This window comes from Trichomycterus rosablanca, chromosome 12 (assembly GCF_030014385.1).
Source record: "Trichomycterus rosablanca isolate fTriRos1 chromosome 12, fTriRos1.hap1, whole genome shotgun sequence".
Lineage (NCBI taxonomy): Eukaryota > Metazoa > Chordata > Actinopteri > Siluriformes > Trichomycteridae > Trichomycterus > Trichomycterus rosablanca.
The window spans coordinates 18,694,011-18,711,094 of NC_085999.1; the positions used below are offsets into that span (position 1 = coordinate 18,694,011).

General features: G+C 39.9%; 1 protein-coding gene across 1 annotated transcript in view; it reads left to right on the forward strand.

Moving 5' to 3' along the window:
• Positions 1-1,349: 1,349 nt before the first annotated feature.
• The window catches only part of ncam2 (neural cell adhesion molecule 2), a 467,141-nt gene continuing 451,406 nt past the window's right edge, over positions 1,350-17,084 (forward strand). Inside the window, exon 1 of the mRNA XM_063005428.1 lies at positions 1,350-1,588. Within this exon, the coding sequence (XP_062861498.1) occupies positions 1,537-1,588 (52 nt within the window). The 5' untranslated portion in view covers positions 1,350-1,536. The remainder of the gene's footprint in view (positions 1,589-17,084) is intronic.

A 17,084-nucleotide genomic window follows, 5' to 3' on the forward strand; every position in this document is an offset into this window, starting at 1 on the left:
AAAAGTCAACATGTCTCATGACATGAGTGACTTTATTGTATGTATGTATGTATACATATATATATACTGATCAGCCATAACATTAAAACCACCTCCTTGTTTCTACACTCATTGTCCATTTAACAGCTCCACTTACCATATAGAAGCACTTTGTGGTTCTACAATTACTGACTGTAGTCCATCTGTTTCTCTGCATGCGTTTGTAGCCTCCTTTCATGCTGTTCTTCAATGGTCAGGACTCTCCCAGGACCACTACAGAGTAGGTATTATTTGGGTAGTGGATGATTCTCAGCACTGTAGTGACACTGATGGTGGTGTGTTAGTGTGTGTTGTGCTGGTATGAGTGGAAAAGATACAGCAATGCTGATGGAGTTTTTAAACACCTCACTGTCACTGCTGGACTAAGAATAGTCCACCAACCAAAAATATCAAGCCAACAGCGCCCCATGAGCAGCGTCCCGTGACCACTGATGAGGGTCTAGAAGATGACCAACTCAAACAGCAGCAATAGATGAGCGATCGTCTCTGACTTTACATCTACAAGGTGGACCAACTAGGTTCTAGAGTATGTAATAGAGTGGACAGTGAGTGGACATGGTATTTAAAAACTCCAGCAGCGCTGCTGTGTCTTATCCACTCATACCAGCACAACACACACTAACACACCACCACCATGTCAAAGTCACTGCAGTGCTGAGAATCATCCACCATCTAAATAATACCTGCTCTGTGGTGGTCTTGTGGGGGTCCTGACCATTGAAGAACAGCTTGAAAGGGAGCTAACAAAGCATGCAGAGAAAAAGATGGACTACAGTCAGTAATTGTAGAACTACAAAGTGCTTCTATATGGTAAGTGGAGCTGATAAAATGTACGGTTAGTGTTGAAACAAGGAGGTGGTTTTAATGTTATGGCTGATCATAAGAGAGAGAGAGAGAGAGACCACAAAAATGAAAAAAATACTTCAAAACTTTATATCACAAAATATATTCTGTATATGGTCACCAGTTACTTCATTTAAATGAGTCAGCTTGTTTCTTACAATACACTTCCATCTTTTTGGCTAACCAAATTCAACATTACAACAGCTTTTTAACACTGCTCTGTGCTCCTCTGTGTAATTAGTAGGTGGTACCTTGCGCAATTTGCATAATGAGTTACAGCCTTAGTAAATTAACCTCTAAATGCTCGTCATCATATGAGCTTAGATGTCTATCTCTGAACGCTGATGAGACAGATCAAACCTCGCAAAGTTCGATTCACTTAAATGGTTGGTTCGAATGAATCGGGTAAGTGAAGTGAGTCGGTAAGCCAGTCAAGCCGCTCTGGCAGACAGAGCTCGCGCTGCTTCTTCAGTGAGGGACCACGAGCGAGGGCGCGCGTGCGCGTGAAGAGGAGACGCGCACAGACAGGGGAAGACGCTTAGAAGAGAAGCTCAGAGAACAGAACACCACCGTGGCGCTTTTTTTTTCTCCTTGTTCAACCTAACGAGTAAACTGACAGCGACTACAAGTCTACGCCTCAAATTCCGACTCAAAATGTCCGGGAACCTGCTTCTCCTGTTCGGCTTGCTGGTCAGCGGCTGCGAAGGTACGCGGGAGTGATGCTGTGGTGACTGGTGTAGTGTGTGTGAGAACGGGCGCGCGGCTGCTGCTGCTGCTGCTGCTGTGTGTTTGTGTGAGTGTGTATGGGAGTGTGTGTGTGCGTGTGTGTGTGTGTGTGTGTGTGTGTGTTAGTTAAGGCTGTTTGAATGGAAAGAGTGGGCTGAATTTGTTTGGTGGTGTTTTGCAGTTTGGGCACGTCCAGGTGAAAAAAGGCTTTCTTTGGGCAGAAGATTGTTTGGGGAGGCGAGCCCCCGCTGGTTGTGCTTGTTTATGGTGTATATGCATATTTTGCACACTTTAATATGGACTTACAGAATATTGTGCAAATTGCACAATATTGCATGTTGTATGCGCTGATTTGATCATGTTTATATATATACTCGGGAGTTATGTGTGCATGCTGGAATGAAGGGAGTATACCAAACCGAGAAAGCACTTTTATGTTAAACACTACTTGCAGTTTGTTTCATATATGTATTGCAAAGAATATATGTATTCAGTGGACCTTATTTTGCATGGGTACAGATGGTACAGAGTATACACTCATGCCATGTTTACCTGCCAGTCTTACGGGTGGTCATATTCACTGCCCTGTATTCTAGTCTTGAACTTGCGCACTTAGACTTTGACTGTTAGATTGTGCTCTTGGGCATTGCCAAGTATGGCTAAAGGCGGGAAGTGATGCCAGCCTAGACCCTACCCGCTTTTTTACACATAACAGCAGGTGGAGATAGAGCACTTCTCACTGACCCAGATGGAGCCACGCAAGGACCCACGATGCTTAATACTGTAGTATGGCTATATCTGAACCAACTACTGTACCTGTTTGTACTTACAATCAACTTAAAATGTGTATTTAATAATAATAATAATAAAAATAATAGCAATGTTGGTAATATTAGTCTAAGTAGTATTTTCACTAGCTAGACAAAACATCAGTCAATCAAAGGGCAATTCACCTATATTCCCTCGTTTAAGTTAAAGCCGCCAGTCCACCTACTGCATGTCATGTGGGATTTGGGAGGAAACCACAACAGACGAGGGGATACAATAACTGGATATCAGGATCAAACCCAGATCTCCAGGACATAAGTTTGCTTCTTGTTGTTGTTAATATTAGTCTAAGTAGTATTTTCACTAACTAGACAAAGTACCAGTCCATCAAAGGGCAATCCACGTATATTCCCTCGTTCAATCCCAGGTCACTAGGACCTACATTGCTACTCTAATAGCTGCTTCATCATGTCACCCAAACGAACCAACAACAACAACAATAATAATAGTAATAATAATAATAATAATATTTAGCCTGTTGCTGTTGTTGTTAATATTAGTCTAAGTAGTATTTTTACTAGCTAGACAAAACATCAGTCCATCAAAGGGCAATCCACCTATATTCCCTCGTTTAAGTTAAAGCTGCCAGTCCACCTACTGCATGTCATGTGGGATGTGGGAGGAAACCACAATTGACAAGGGGATACAATAACTGGATATCAGGATCAAACCCAGATCTCTAGGACATACAGTACATAATAGCTGCTTCATCATGTCATCCAAATGAACCACCACCAACAACAACAACAACAATCAGAATCAGATTTATTGGCCAAGTATGTAAATACACACAAGGAATTTGGTTCCGGCTGGTGGTATCTCTCAAGCAATGTATACCTTAAACATTAAACACAAAATATACAAACAAACTATTATATACAAGCAATAACTGATCAGGTTTGGATTACAAAAAAACACAAACAATAAACAAAAACAAGAAAAGTACTAGAGAGCACTGTGCCGAGGCTGCCACTGGGTGCGCCATCTTGCACCATCTTCAACAACAGCAACAACAACAATAATAATAATAACAATAGTTTGCATGTTGCTATTGTTGTTAATATTAGTCTAAGTAGTATTTTCACTAGACAAAGCACCAGTCTATTAAAGGGCAATTCACATATATTCCCTCGTTCAATCAGACCCACTGACAAGTTAAAGCTCCCAGTCCTCCTTCTGAATGTCAGAGTCAGAGTCAGAGAGGTTTTATTGTCATTTCAGCTACATACAAGTACATATTGAAACGAAACAGCGTTCCTCTAGGATCACGGTGTAACACGGTACAAAAAGTGCAAGACAATACAAAACAGTGTAAATACAACAATAAATACAAAAAATCCTATAATAAATAACTACAAATGTTATGTGGGATGTGGGAGGAAACCACAATTGACAAGGGGATACAATGACTGGAGATCAGGATCAAACCCAGGTCTCTAGGACCTACATTGCTACTCTAATAGCTGCTCCATCATGTCACCCAAACGAACCACCACCATCAACAACAATAATAATAATTATAATAATAATTGTTAACCTGTTGATGTTGTTAATATTAATCTAAGTAGTATTTTTACTAACTAGACAAAGCACCAGTTCATCAAAGGGCAATAAACATATATTCCCTTGTTCAATCACACCCACTGACAAGTTAAAGCTCCCAGTCCTCCTTCTGAATGTTATGTGGGATGTGGGAGGAAACCAAAATTGACAAGGGGATACAATGACTGGAGATCAGGATCAAACCCAGGTCTCCAGGACCTACATTGCTACTCTAATAGCTGTTCCATCATGTCACCCAAATGATTACATTATTATTATTATTATTATTATTATTATTATTATTATTATTATTATTATTATTATTATTATTATTATTATTATTATTATTATTATTATTATTATTATTATTATTATTATTATTATTATTATTATTATTATTATTATTATTATTATTATTATTATTATTATTATTATTATTATTATTAATTATTATTATTATTATTATTTATTATTTATTATAAAGCAATTCTAAATCAATCAAATTCATTATTGGCCCGGGTTGGTTATATTACTAAATGATTCACTGATGTGTTTTTCTTATTTAATTTGAACGTTTCTGTCTATTGCCAATTTAGAACTTTTCACAGCTGTCAATTTAAAGCTAATGGTTGCTAAATGAACATTCATGTACACTGTTTGCGAGCCAAACCAGTTTTTGTGCAGGAAAATGAGTAGGTAGACTAAACACCATATGCAGGGTTTGAATTAGAGTATGTGAATGTTGCACATTAAAAGAATGATGTGATTATTTGAAGTAGATGACATGATGTACAAATCACAAGGCTGCATTGTGGACTGCAGTATGTTTTTCTGTGATTAAGGATGAAAGTCTGGTTTCTTGATATCCAATGCAAAAAAAAACATATTAATTAAAAGTTTAAAAACTCCTGATTTAAAATGAATAAAAAGTTAAGAAGTCTGACATAAATGTCTAAAAACAGCACTTGTTTGACATTTAAGTAGAGGATGTTGGCCAGTGAAGACCTTGAGATAAAGAACATTAGAACATTAGTGGTTATGCAGAGTTATGCACACCTTTTCATGAAAAGTAGGGTATGTCATCTGTGTATGTGATTAAAAGGGATGACAAAAAATTAGAACTATTAAATTTAATAATTAAAAAATAACCTTTCTTCTTATATAACTTTTCTGAGAGTGGAAAACATTGTTTATAATGCAACTTTAGGGCTCTCATGTGTGCATGTCCCTTCTAGGTAATGTAATGTAGAAAAAATAGCAACATTTGGCATAAAATGTATGTAACATAAAGATCTGAAGAATGTTAGAATAAAATACCACCACTGCTTTCAGTATACCAACTTAAGCAAAGGTACTCATTGTGGTAATAGAAGAAGTTCACTTGATGTAGTGCTGTTGTGAGCTTATAATAGATTGATTTGCTTTTGTAGTAGTCCTTTTGTAGTAAGGCTGTTTCTAAGGGGGTCAGAGACAGAGAGATGCCACTGAGTGACCATTTGTGATGTTAAGAACTTTGTTGGATTGTTGACAATATGTCTAATAGTTAAATCAACTGGACTTGCAATTATAGAGGCATCCTAAAAAGCTTCATGAGATCTGCTGGTTCTGTGTTTTATTCATTGGTTTTTATCGGTTAAAATGATTGTATGCAAAAGTTTGGACACCATTGTTTTGTTTATTTTGCAAGTAGAAATAAGTTGATGAATCATTTACAGAGAACAATCATCTAAACACTTTCTTTTCCAAATTGTAAAACAAAACCTCCAAGCATTGTTGTCATTACAACAGTATGATGTTAGTTTTCTGGGTAACCTGGTTGCTGTTTACTGCTTTTATTACTTTCTCCTTATGGATTGTACACAAGTTACAAACTGATAAGATATGAAAATCAAATGTTATACTAATTAATTAACCTTTCCAAAATGCCATGCTAAATGGTCCAGTTTTTAAAAATGAATATACAGTATATGTATATACAGTATGTAGTGTATACACAGATCAGCCATAACATTAAAACCACCTCCATGCTTCTACACTCACTGTCCATTTTATCAACTCCACTTACCACATAGAAGCACTTTGTAGTTCTACAATTACTGACTGTAGTCCATCTGTTTCTCTGCATGCTTTGTTAGCCCCCTTTCATTATGTTCTTCAATGGTCAGGTGGTGTGTTAGTGTGTGTTTTGCTGGTATGAGTGGATAAGACACAGCAATGCTGATGTAGTTTTCAAACACCTCACTGTCACTGCTGGACTGAGAATAGTCCACCAACCAAAAATATCCAGCCAACAGCGCCCTGTGGGCAGCGTCCTGTGACCACTGATGAAGGTCTAAAAGATAACCAACTCAAACAGCAGCAATAGATGAGTAATCGTCTCTGACTTTACATCTACAAGGTAAACCAACTAGGTAGGATTGTCTAATAGAGTGGACAGTGAGTGGACACAGTGTTTAAAAACTCCAGCAACATTGCTGTGTCTGATCCACTCATACCAGCACAACACACACTAACACACCACCACCATGTCATTGTCACTGCAGTGCTGAGAATGATCCACCACCTGTGGGGGTCCTGACCATTAAAGAACAGCATGAAAGGGCGCTAACAAAGCATGCAGAGAAATAGATGGACTACAGTCGGTATTTGTAGAACTATTGGAGCTGAAAAATGGCAATGAGTGTAGAATCAAGGAGGTGGTTTTAATGTTATGGCTGATCGGTGTATATGTTAATTAAACAAATACATTCGTAACAGGCAAATCCAGGTTAGTGCTTTATCTACAGGTTAGGAGTATGTTGACTTGCAGCCATAGCCATGCCCATATTTGTGATGCCACAGAGATAAATGTAGCATCACAGTCGGGGTGACTTTTACACTCCACACACACAACATGCATTTTTTATTCTAAAGATAGACTGGGAACCTGCAAATTCAAACAGAGCTTTCACTAAATCCTGTGTAATAATAACAACTTGCTGGCAATTGGCAGGTCAAACAAAATTCTGTTGTAAAAATCTATAATTATAATTTTGACATATCGCCCGGCCCTAGTGGCATTCAGTCTTAGCAAGAACCTTACTAAAAGCAACATTAATGTTAAACTACTTGGCACTTGAGTACGTTGGCTGGAGGCTATATGAGTTCAGTTTTAATGCAGCACAGTGATGAGTTATGTACTGTGCCAGTCTCGGAGAAGACACTCTATCGAGGTGTTAAGTGGCATAATAAAGATATTCCTGTGAATCCCGTTCTCAAATGTCACCATCAGTAGATGTATGCCCGGAAGTGTGTGTGTGTGTGTGTGTGTGTGTTACTTAATAATGAGACATCTTCGAAACTGTCCTTAGTGCTAAATGGATATATTAAGTGTGTGTTTATGTGCATGAAGAGGATTTTTTACCCTGCCTCTAGACACATACTTGTCTGATCACTAAGCTGAACTCGTGCTGAACTGTGTTGATAGTTGTTTGAATTCAGTCTCCTCAGGGTTTTTCGAAAAAGCAGAAAAGTCAGGATTTTCTGTTCAGGCAGCAATAAGTCCTAACAAATGAATAAACGCGTGTGACTCACTGACATCACTTACGGTTTGTCCCGTGTAAATTCATCGTAATTAAAAGCTGCCAAATACTTATGGCTAGAATTCTTACTATATTCACGAGAAAATGTGCTTCATTTCATGGACCTCTTCTTCTTCCTCGGCCTTCGTCCCGTTCGGTTGCGGGGTCGGCTCTCGGCGGATCATGATCCGCATTGATTTGGCACAATTTTTACGCCGGATGGCCTTCCTGACACAACCCTCCCTATTTTATCCGGCCTTGGGTATCTATAGGACAATTCAGTGTTTCCAGTTAGCCTGGTGGCATGTTTTTGGACTGTGGGAGGAAACCGGAGCACCCGGAGGAAACCCACAACGACACGGGGGGAACATGCAAACTTCGCACAGAAAGGACCTGGAACCCAGGACCTTCTTGCTGTGAGGCGACAGTGCTACCTACTAAGCCACCGTGCCGCTTAATTTCACGGACCTCGCTTTTCAAAAATCACAGATTTCACAGATTTTCAACCAAAAGCGCCACATTTTACGGCATAACATTATGACCACCTTCCTAATATTGTGTTGGTCCCCCTTTTGTTGCCCCACAAGCAACAAACTGCGACGCACTGTGTATTCTGACACCTTTCTATCAGAACCAGCATTAACTTCTTCAGCAGTTTGAGCTACAGTAGCTCCCCACGTGCATCAGTGAGCCTTGGCTGCCCATGACCCTGCTGGTTTACTGACCACTGCAGACCGGGAACACCCCACAAGAGCTGCAGGTTTTGAGATGCTCTGATCTGACCCAGTCGTCTAGTCATCACAATTTGGCCCTTGTCAAACTCGCTCAAATCCTTACACTTGCCTATTTTTTCTGCTTCTAACACATCAACTTTGAGGATAAAATGTTCACTTGCTGCGGAATAAATCCCACCCACTAACAGGTGCCGTGATGAAGAGATAATCAGATAATCATTTCACCTGATAGTAGTCATAATGTTATGCCTGGTCGGTGTATAAATTGAATGATAGAATCAATGGAAGCTACAATACACAGTTTTGTTTACCCAGTTGCTAATGTTTGTTTGTTTGTTTGTTTGTTTATTGGAATTTGAACGTCATGTTTTACACTTTGGTTACATTCATGACAGAAACGGTAGTTACTCATTACACAAGATTCATCAGTTCACAAGGTTATATCAAACACAGTCTTGGACAATTTAGTGTCTCCAATTCACCTCACTTGCATGTCTTTGGACTGTGGGAGGAAGTTGCTAATGTAACCGAGTGTCTTTAAAGTTTGCTGAGACAAATTATCGGGAGCATAACATTTTACTGCCTTGTTTCTTTGAGGCACAGCACAGAGATGATCACGTGTGTAGAGAAGCACACTTTTTCATTGACTATGGAATCTCCAAAGGGACTAAATGCACTCAGTATGTAAACACATACATCACACAAGCGCACTACACCCCAGAAAACGTAATTATGATGCCGTATGATGCTGTATAATTGCTAAGACCACCTTACATTGCATATTGCGCCTTATATTTCATACGCTACGTGAATTTCATGGAAAACAGCTCATTGGATTAGGTAGGGCCTTACTTATGGCCTATGTAGTAATAAAGGAGCTATTGTGTATGCCCACTCACTGTAAATCAGATCAGTTAAACTGTTAAACCCATAAATACTCATTTGTCTGGTTGGTGGGCATTGTTTTTAATTAAAGCCCGTTGTGTGGCTTACATTCCAGCGTCAGTGATCCCAACTGGTTAATTATCGGTGTCATTCAGCAAGCGGCGTTTATTTTGGTAGCAGTCTGATGTGTTGCTCAATGCAGTGTTATGCCAAGTAAGCCCATGAATATTTAATGTCACATCCATAATAGTCACAAAAAGCTGTTTAAAAATGGACTTTATTTAATGAGAAAATTCATGTCATGGCTACATTATTCCCTCAATGACAAACAGTGTTTTCCCAAGGACAAACTGCTGTTTTAAGTAAGAGGATTAATAATGTTTGTAAATGTAACTTGAGTGGGTAATTGTGTAATGCCCTGATTTATTATTCTAACCCACTACTAGCCTCTTACGGGTTTGCATCTCGGCTGTATTATCAGCAGGCCGGGCATCTACACTTGCATAATTGGCTTTGTCAGAGTTGAGCTAAGGCCTGCAATTGATTAGCACCCTTTCCAGGGTATTCCTTGCACCCAGTGTTTCCCTGTGTAATCTGACCCTCTGCAACCCTGACCAGAAAAAGAGTGTTTGATGCAAATGAAATAAAACTGAAACTTACTATACACTGATCAGCCATAACATTAAAAACACCTCACTGTCCATTTTATCAGCTCCACTTACCATATAGAAGCACTTTGTAGATCTACAATTACTAACTGTAGTCCATCTGTTTCTCTACATATCTTTTTAACCTGCTTTCACCCTGTTCTTCAATGATCAGGACCACCACAGGACCACCACAGAGCAGGTATTATTTAGGTGGTGGATCATTCTCAGCACTACAGTGACACTGACATGGTGGGGGTGTGTTAGTGTGTGTTGTGCTGGTATAAGTGGATCAGACACAGCAGCGCTGCAGGAGTCTTTAAATACTGTGTCCACTCACTGTCCACTTTATTAGACACTCCTACCTAGTTGGTCCACCTTGTAGACGTAAAGTCAGAGACGATCGCTCATCTATTGCTGCTGTTTGAGTTGGACATCTTCTAGACCTTCACCGGTGGTCACAGCACGCTGCTCACGAGGCGCTGTTGGCTGGATATTTTTGGTTGGTGGACTATTCTCAGTCCATCAGTGACAGTGAGGTGTTTAATAACTCCATCTGCATTGCTGTGTCTGATCCACTCATACCAGCACAACACACACTAACACACCACCACCATGTCAGTGTCACTGCAGCGCTGAGAATCATCCATTGATTTTACTTAGTTTTAACTATATACAAGGGATCTTCAAAAAGTTTCCGCATTTTTATATTTTGGTTGGAACGGTGAGTTCGGGAGGAGTAGTAACTGGTCGTGTCTGAGAGACTGTGAGAGCTTATAGTCCGGATTTAGCGCCATCTGATTTCCACCTTTTTGGACCGCTTGAGGAAGCTTTAAGGGGAAGAAGATTTTCATGTGATGATGATGTGAAAGCAGAGCTCAACCAAAAAAATTTTTTTGCTTATGGTATTAAAAAGTTGGTACCACGCTGGGAAAAATGCATTGATAGGTGACTAAGCAGTAAAGTGATGTCATTTAATATACTGTAGCGTTGGTGAGAAGGAACGAGACCTTTCTCCTCTTGGTAGGCTGCAGGAGACAAGGCTCTTTATTCAGTTGCTTCTGAGCTAGTTACAAAAGCACAAAGAAGAGGCCTGATCTGAATACACAGACCACTCCTACTATGCTTGTACAAGCACAGACGGGGTACACGGCATCAAACACAACACACTTAACGTAAACGGTAACTTACAAATTTAACAAACACGAAGCATTCAGAATACAACTATGTATATGTAAGCAAATCATCATTTTAACCACAAAACCCACTTTTATCCCCTAAAAATGCTTTGGCTGTGCCCACAAGGCATCATGGAATGACATGCTCCCATGACCTTTTGGCTTACTGTAAAAGCGAGTCGACCGGTAGCCACAATACATTGAGGACAACATCAATCATTTTTGACTGCAGTGTGCTTTCACAAATGCTGCACTCCTGCTGTGTGTCCAGATTAGTAGTCCTGTTTAGGGGTGGCACGGTGGCTCAATGGGTAGCACTGTCGCCTCACAGCAAGAAGCTCCTGGGTTCGATCCCCAGGCAGAGCGGTCCGGGTCCAATAATAAATATAGTCCTGTTCGGTTCATGTAAGGGATTTTACTTAAATGAACAAGGCAGCTGTAAACGCATCTTAACACAATCAGAGCAGTACAAGTAATAAGCATTTAGCTGAATTTCACTACGCAATTTAAATTAAAAGGACAGACGAGGATGTCTTTAATATGAGAAACACTTCCACATGTGTAATTACATAGTAAAATTCAGCTCATTTTCTTTAGCTGGCACACACCCAGGCTGAGTGGAGCTAGTGGAGCCGATGCGAGGTGCATCTGCAGCACCTGAGGCCGTTTAACATTAGAACAGGTTGACGATGTTAAAAATATAGCTTAGCCGCACATTAATTTCAGCAGTATAGATCTTCAAAACCATTCACGGAAAGTCATTGTGTCTGAACTACTATGAAATGTTACATGAGTGGAAAAGGACTGTAATTAAATTGTTGTTTCTTTTTCTCTCATGTGCCTCTTAGCTCACTTGTCATACCTTCAGTTCACCATCAGTGAAGGAAAAAAAACAGCAAGACAACAAGAAATGATATCTTCTGAGAACACACTGCTTTTAAGACAGTTTTATTTTTTTCTGCACTTTCCTGTGTTTTCTCGTATCAAGTGCTCCAGGCAGAACTATACAATTTCAATACCCTGCCCTCCTGCTGTTCTCTATATGTAAGATATTAACACCTCTTTCTTTTTTGCTTGCTCTTCTCCATATGTTTTTATGTTATGTAACTTTTATAGAGGTCTTACAAAACACACACCAAGTGCATCATATGGGAAATTGCTGGAGCACGACTTCTTTCTGGGCACAAATTGATCATATTACGTGGTTAATTGGGTGAATGAAGAGCCAAAAGAGCTCATAAGAAATACAATTGCCCCCTGCGGAAGTTTCATATAAAAATCTATTAACAGGAGTACAGTGCTTCTGGATCATAGAAAGTGGCCTTTAATGGTTTTGAAAAATCTTTTTTAAATTATTTTTATAGACACCCACTGGCACTTAATTACATAAAAGTATGTCTTATGGGGTTGGCAGGTGGTACAAACATGCTAGTATACCACTGCTGAGGTTTTAAGCTCTTGAGTTAACTGGTTGCCTATACAGATATCATTGGCTGTGTCTAAGGGTGAGAGAGCTGAAGGGATTCAACATTGCTGCTGAATAGGGCATCTTCTCTTAAACAGGGAACAATGGAGATCAGTCCATGCCTCTCTGTTTGTGATACTGCTCCCTGTGTGAACCTGTCTCGGGTCATCTGCAGCAGTAAGGGGAGATACAACTGGATAGTTGGATACTACTACAGTATATTGGAAAAAAAAAACTGCATAAATAAAATAGATTTTAAGTGGAATGAAATGAAAGCACAATTGAATAAATACCATACCATAAATACCATTTCCACTTCACACAGAGGGAAATTTATTAACGTCATGTTTTACACTTTGGTTACATCCATGACAGAAACAGTAGCTACTGGTTACACAAGATTCATCAATTCACAAGGTTATATCGAACACAGTCATGGACAATTTTGTATCTCCAATTCACCCCCCTGCATGTCTTTGGACTGTGGGAGGAAACCGGAGCTCCCGAAGGAAACCCACACAGAGAACCCACGGGGAGAACATGCAAACTCCATACAGAAACGACCCTGACCGCTTCACCTGGGAATTGAACCCAGGATTTTTTTGCTGAGAGGTAACAGTGGGGCTCTGTTAAAAATAAAAGAATAAACAGTTGTTGAAGCAAAAACACAGTACCAAGTGACCCTGTAGGCAGGGTTGCCAGATTTTTAATCATGAATCTACTATTGGGGAGGTTTTCTGGTTTAATGCTCAGTTTGTTCCATTAAATACTAAACAACTTTCAAACCAGTACAAGACAAGAACAGAACACAGTATTAAGGACCAGGACAGAGGTGAATAAAGGCTAAGCTAACACTATGCTAATAGCTGATACTAAAGGCTTAATGCTAATCCGACTATAAACATAACAGAACCCTTGACTAAACAAACCTATTAGAGGCAGTACAAAGGCTCGGTGGGTAGCACTGTGGCCTCACAGCAAGAAGGTCCTCGGTTTGATTTCTAGGTGGAGTGGTCCAGGTCCTATCTGTGTGGAGTTTGCATGTTCAACCCGTGTCTGCGTGGGTGTCTTCCCAGGGCAAGTGAGGTGAATTAGAGATACAAAATTGTCCATGACTGTGTTTGACAATAAAGACTTGAACTGATGAATCTTGTGTTACGAGTAACTACTTGTCCTGTCATGAATGTAACCAAATTGTGTAAAACATGATGTATTATCCAAATAAATAAATAAATAACCTATTACCTTGGACACACAGGAAATGTTAACTACTAAAGTAATACAGGACAAACAAGGACAGTGACAACATCAGCGTGAGATCATCGCCATGAGAGGAGCTAGAATAAGAGTAAACTAAAAATAATAGCCAGTAGTTCACAGATACATATACACTGATCAACCAGGAAGGTTACAAACATGGGGGTATATGTACACATGCTCATCAGGACATACATGGGGAACAGCTGGGAGTAATTTACGCTGGGACAAATCAGAGAGAGGAGGCAGAGATGAGGGGTGTATACACAAAAACAAACAGAAAGGAGTCATGTGCTGAGCCACATATGGCTGTGATCGTGACAGCATGTAACATTTACATTTTTTATGGCAAATGCAAAATAGCTAAGCAGAATGACTCACATTTTTGTTGAATACACTTAGTAAAACAGGTAAGTTGTGATGTATTTGCAAAATTTTGGACTTTATCTGTACAATAAACCACTGAATAATCAATATTTATTTATTTATTTATTTATTTATTTATTTATTTATTTATTCATTTATTCATTCATTCATTCATTCATTCATTCATTCATTCATTTCATTTTCATCAACTGCTTCAACCAGGAAACACTGGTCATATAGGAGGAATACCCTGGACAGAGTGCCAATCCATTGCATAGCTTTGGCCATTCAGACCTCATGCCAATCATGTCTGTATAGAAACCTGGCCAGTCAACAGCACTGCTGACATTCAATTCAAGTATTAACTATATACGAGGATTCTTCAAAAAGTTTCCACACTTTTATATTTATTTATATATAACGGTGAGGGTGGGAGGAGTAGTAATTGGTCGTGTCTGAGAGACTGAGAGAGAATTTATAGTCTGAATTTAGCACCATCTGATTTCCACTTTTGGACCGCTCAAAGAAGCTTTAAAGCGAAGAAGATTTTCATGTGATGATATGAAAGCAGTGATGCATCAGTGGCTATGCACTCAACCAAAAACTTGGCATTAAAAAAGATTTTATTAAAATGGTATGATGCTTGAAAAAATACATCGCAAAGGAAGTTAGCTATGTAGAAAAGTGATGTAATAATTTGTTTTTTTTTTAAATTGTTAATAAATAGAGTTTTTAAAAAGTGTGGAAACTTTTTATAGAACCCTCGTTTTACTCTCACTCACTCACTTTCTTAACCGCTTATCCAATTAGGGTTGCGGGAGGGGGGGGGCTGCTGGAGCCTATCCTAGCTTTTCAGTGGGCGCAAGGCACACAGTAAACACCAGTCCATCGCAGGGCAGACACACACACACCCCCATTCAGTTCAGTGTCTCCAGTTAACCTGACTGCATGTTTTTGGACTGTGGGAGAAAAACGGAGCTCCCGCAAACTCCGCACAGAAAGGACCCAGACCGCCCCATCTGGGGATCGAACCCAGGACCTTCTTGCTGTAAGGCGACAATGCTACCCACCGAGCCATCGTGCCACCACCCTTGTATTAGAAAGTATATATTTTTTTCTACTACATCTTTTCTGAAGAAATGTATCTTTGCTGATTCAAATACTTCCATCTGTGCTTTATATGTGCTTTTATTTATAATAACCATGTCAGATTTAGGCACCTCATACGTCTGTAAGGATTTGCATGGTCTCTCGGTGTCTGAGTGGCTTTGGTTTCTCTAAAGCTCTCAATAACATCACAGTAGGTAGCAGTAGGGTGGATTGCCTCTGGTGAGAGTGATAATTGTGTGACTTTGTGTTGCTTCGCAGTGCGTTGGCACCCTGACCTGAGTGTTTTTTTTTTTAGCTTGGTGGGCCAGAGTTTGCTATTGGTCCGCGGTCTTCATGGCACTAACAAGGATAAAGCAGCTAGTGAAAACTATAAATAAAGACTGAATAAATAGATAATTAGGTGAACAATTCAGTCAACATTAGCCTAATAAATATGAGGGGTTGTTTTAGTTGTGTAGTTACTCATGTGGCACGGGGGGAGCGAAGGCTGGTCCGTGTGGTCCCATACAACAGACGAGCTACTGTAGCTCAAATTGCTGAAGAAGTTAATGCTGGTTCTGATAGAAAGGTGTCAGAATACATAGTGCATTTAAGTTTGTTGTGTATGGGGCTGCATAGCCGCAGACCAGTCAGGGTGCCCATGCTGACCCCTGTCCACCGCCTAAAGCGCCAACAATGGGCACATGAGCATCGGAACTGGACCACGGAACAATGGAAGAAAGTGGCCTGGTCTGATGAATCACATTTTCTTTGACATCACATGGATGGCCCGGTGCATGTGCGTCGCTTACCTGGGGAACACATGGCACCAGGATGCACTATGGGCACTTCGATACGTACCACCTACCTAAGCATTGTTGCAGACCATGTACACCCTTTCATGGAAACAGCATTCCCTGATGGCTGTGGCCTCTTTCAGCAGGATAATGTGCCCTGCCATAAAGCAAAAATGGTTCAGGAATGGTTTGAGGAGCACGACAACGAGTTTGAGGTGTTGCCTCCAAATTCCCCAGATCTCAATCTAATCGAGCATCTGTGGGATGTGCTGGACAAACAAGTCTGATCCATGGAGGCCCCATCTCACAACTTACAGTAGTTAAAGGATCTACTGCTAATATCTTGGTGCCAGATACTACAGCACACGTTCAGGGGTCTAGTGAAGTCCATGCCTCGACGGGTCAGGGCTGTTTTGGCAGCAAAAGGGGGACCAACACAATATTAGGAAGGTGGTCATAATGCCTGATCGGTGTATATCAATGTCTGTGCGTTTTCATAACTAATCAGTTATAACATTTTATTGTCCAACTTGTTTTGCATGGTTGCTTAAGCGTTTCGTGACTTAAGTAGTGATTTAGCTTTACAAAAAAATGATAAGCAATATTCAGACTGAGAAGCAATTTGTTTCCTTTACATATAAAAGATTACCCTGAAGGAATTTAGTTTCAGTCTGACATGGCTGAATTCATTCATTATTAATCTGTAAATTAATTCATTCAGTTTTTGTCAGAGCTTGTTTGTATAATCATGCAGGGTGATATATAGGAACGCATTAGGAACCAGCGTTCCACAACAACAAAATATTTATTCTGCACTTAATGTATGTAAGCAACTCATTTAAAAATTAATCTCTTCATTCAATAATTCATTCATCAGTAGCCAGTTTAGCTAGTCGCTCATAGAAAAGAAGCGATTTGCTTCTAATTTTGTCACAACAGCCTGGGGAAGGCTCTTTTTTGTTCCTGCACAAAGCAAGGTTCATAATGACATGCCATAATGATGTAATGACATGACGGTGGGTCTTGTTTCACCGGGAAACACTGGGAGCGAGGCAGTTTGCCGATCTATCACAGGGTTTCAGCCACCCCCCCTCAGACATTTCTGTGTAAACAACCGGCCAGCCGATA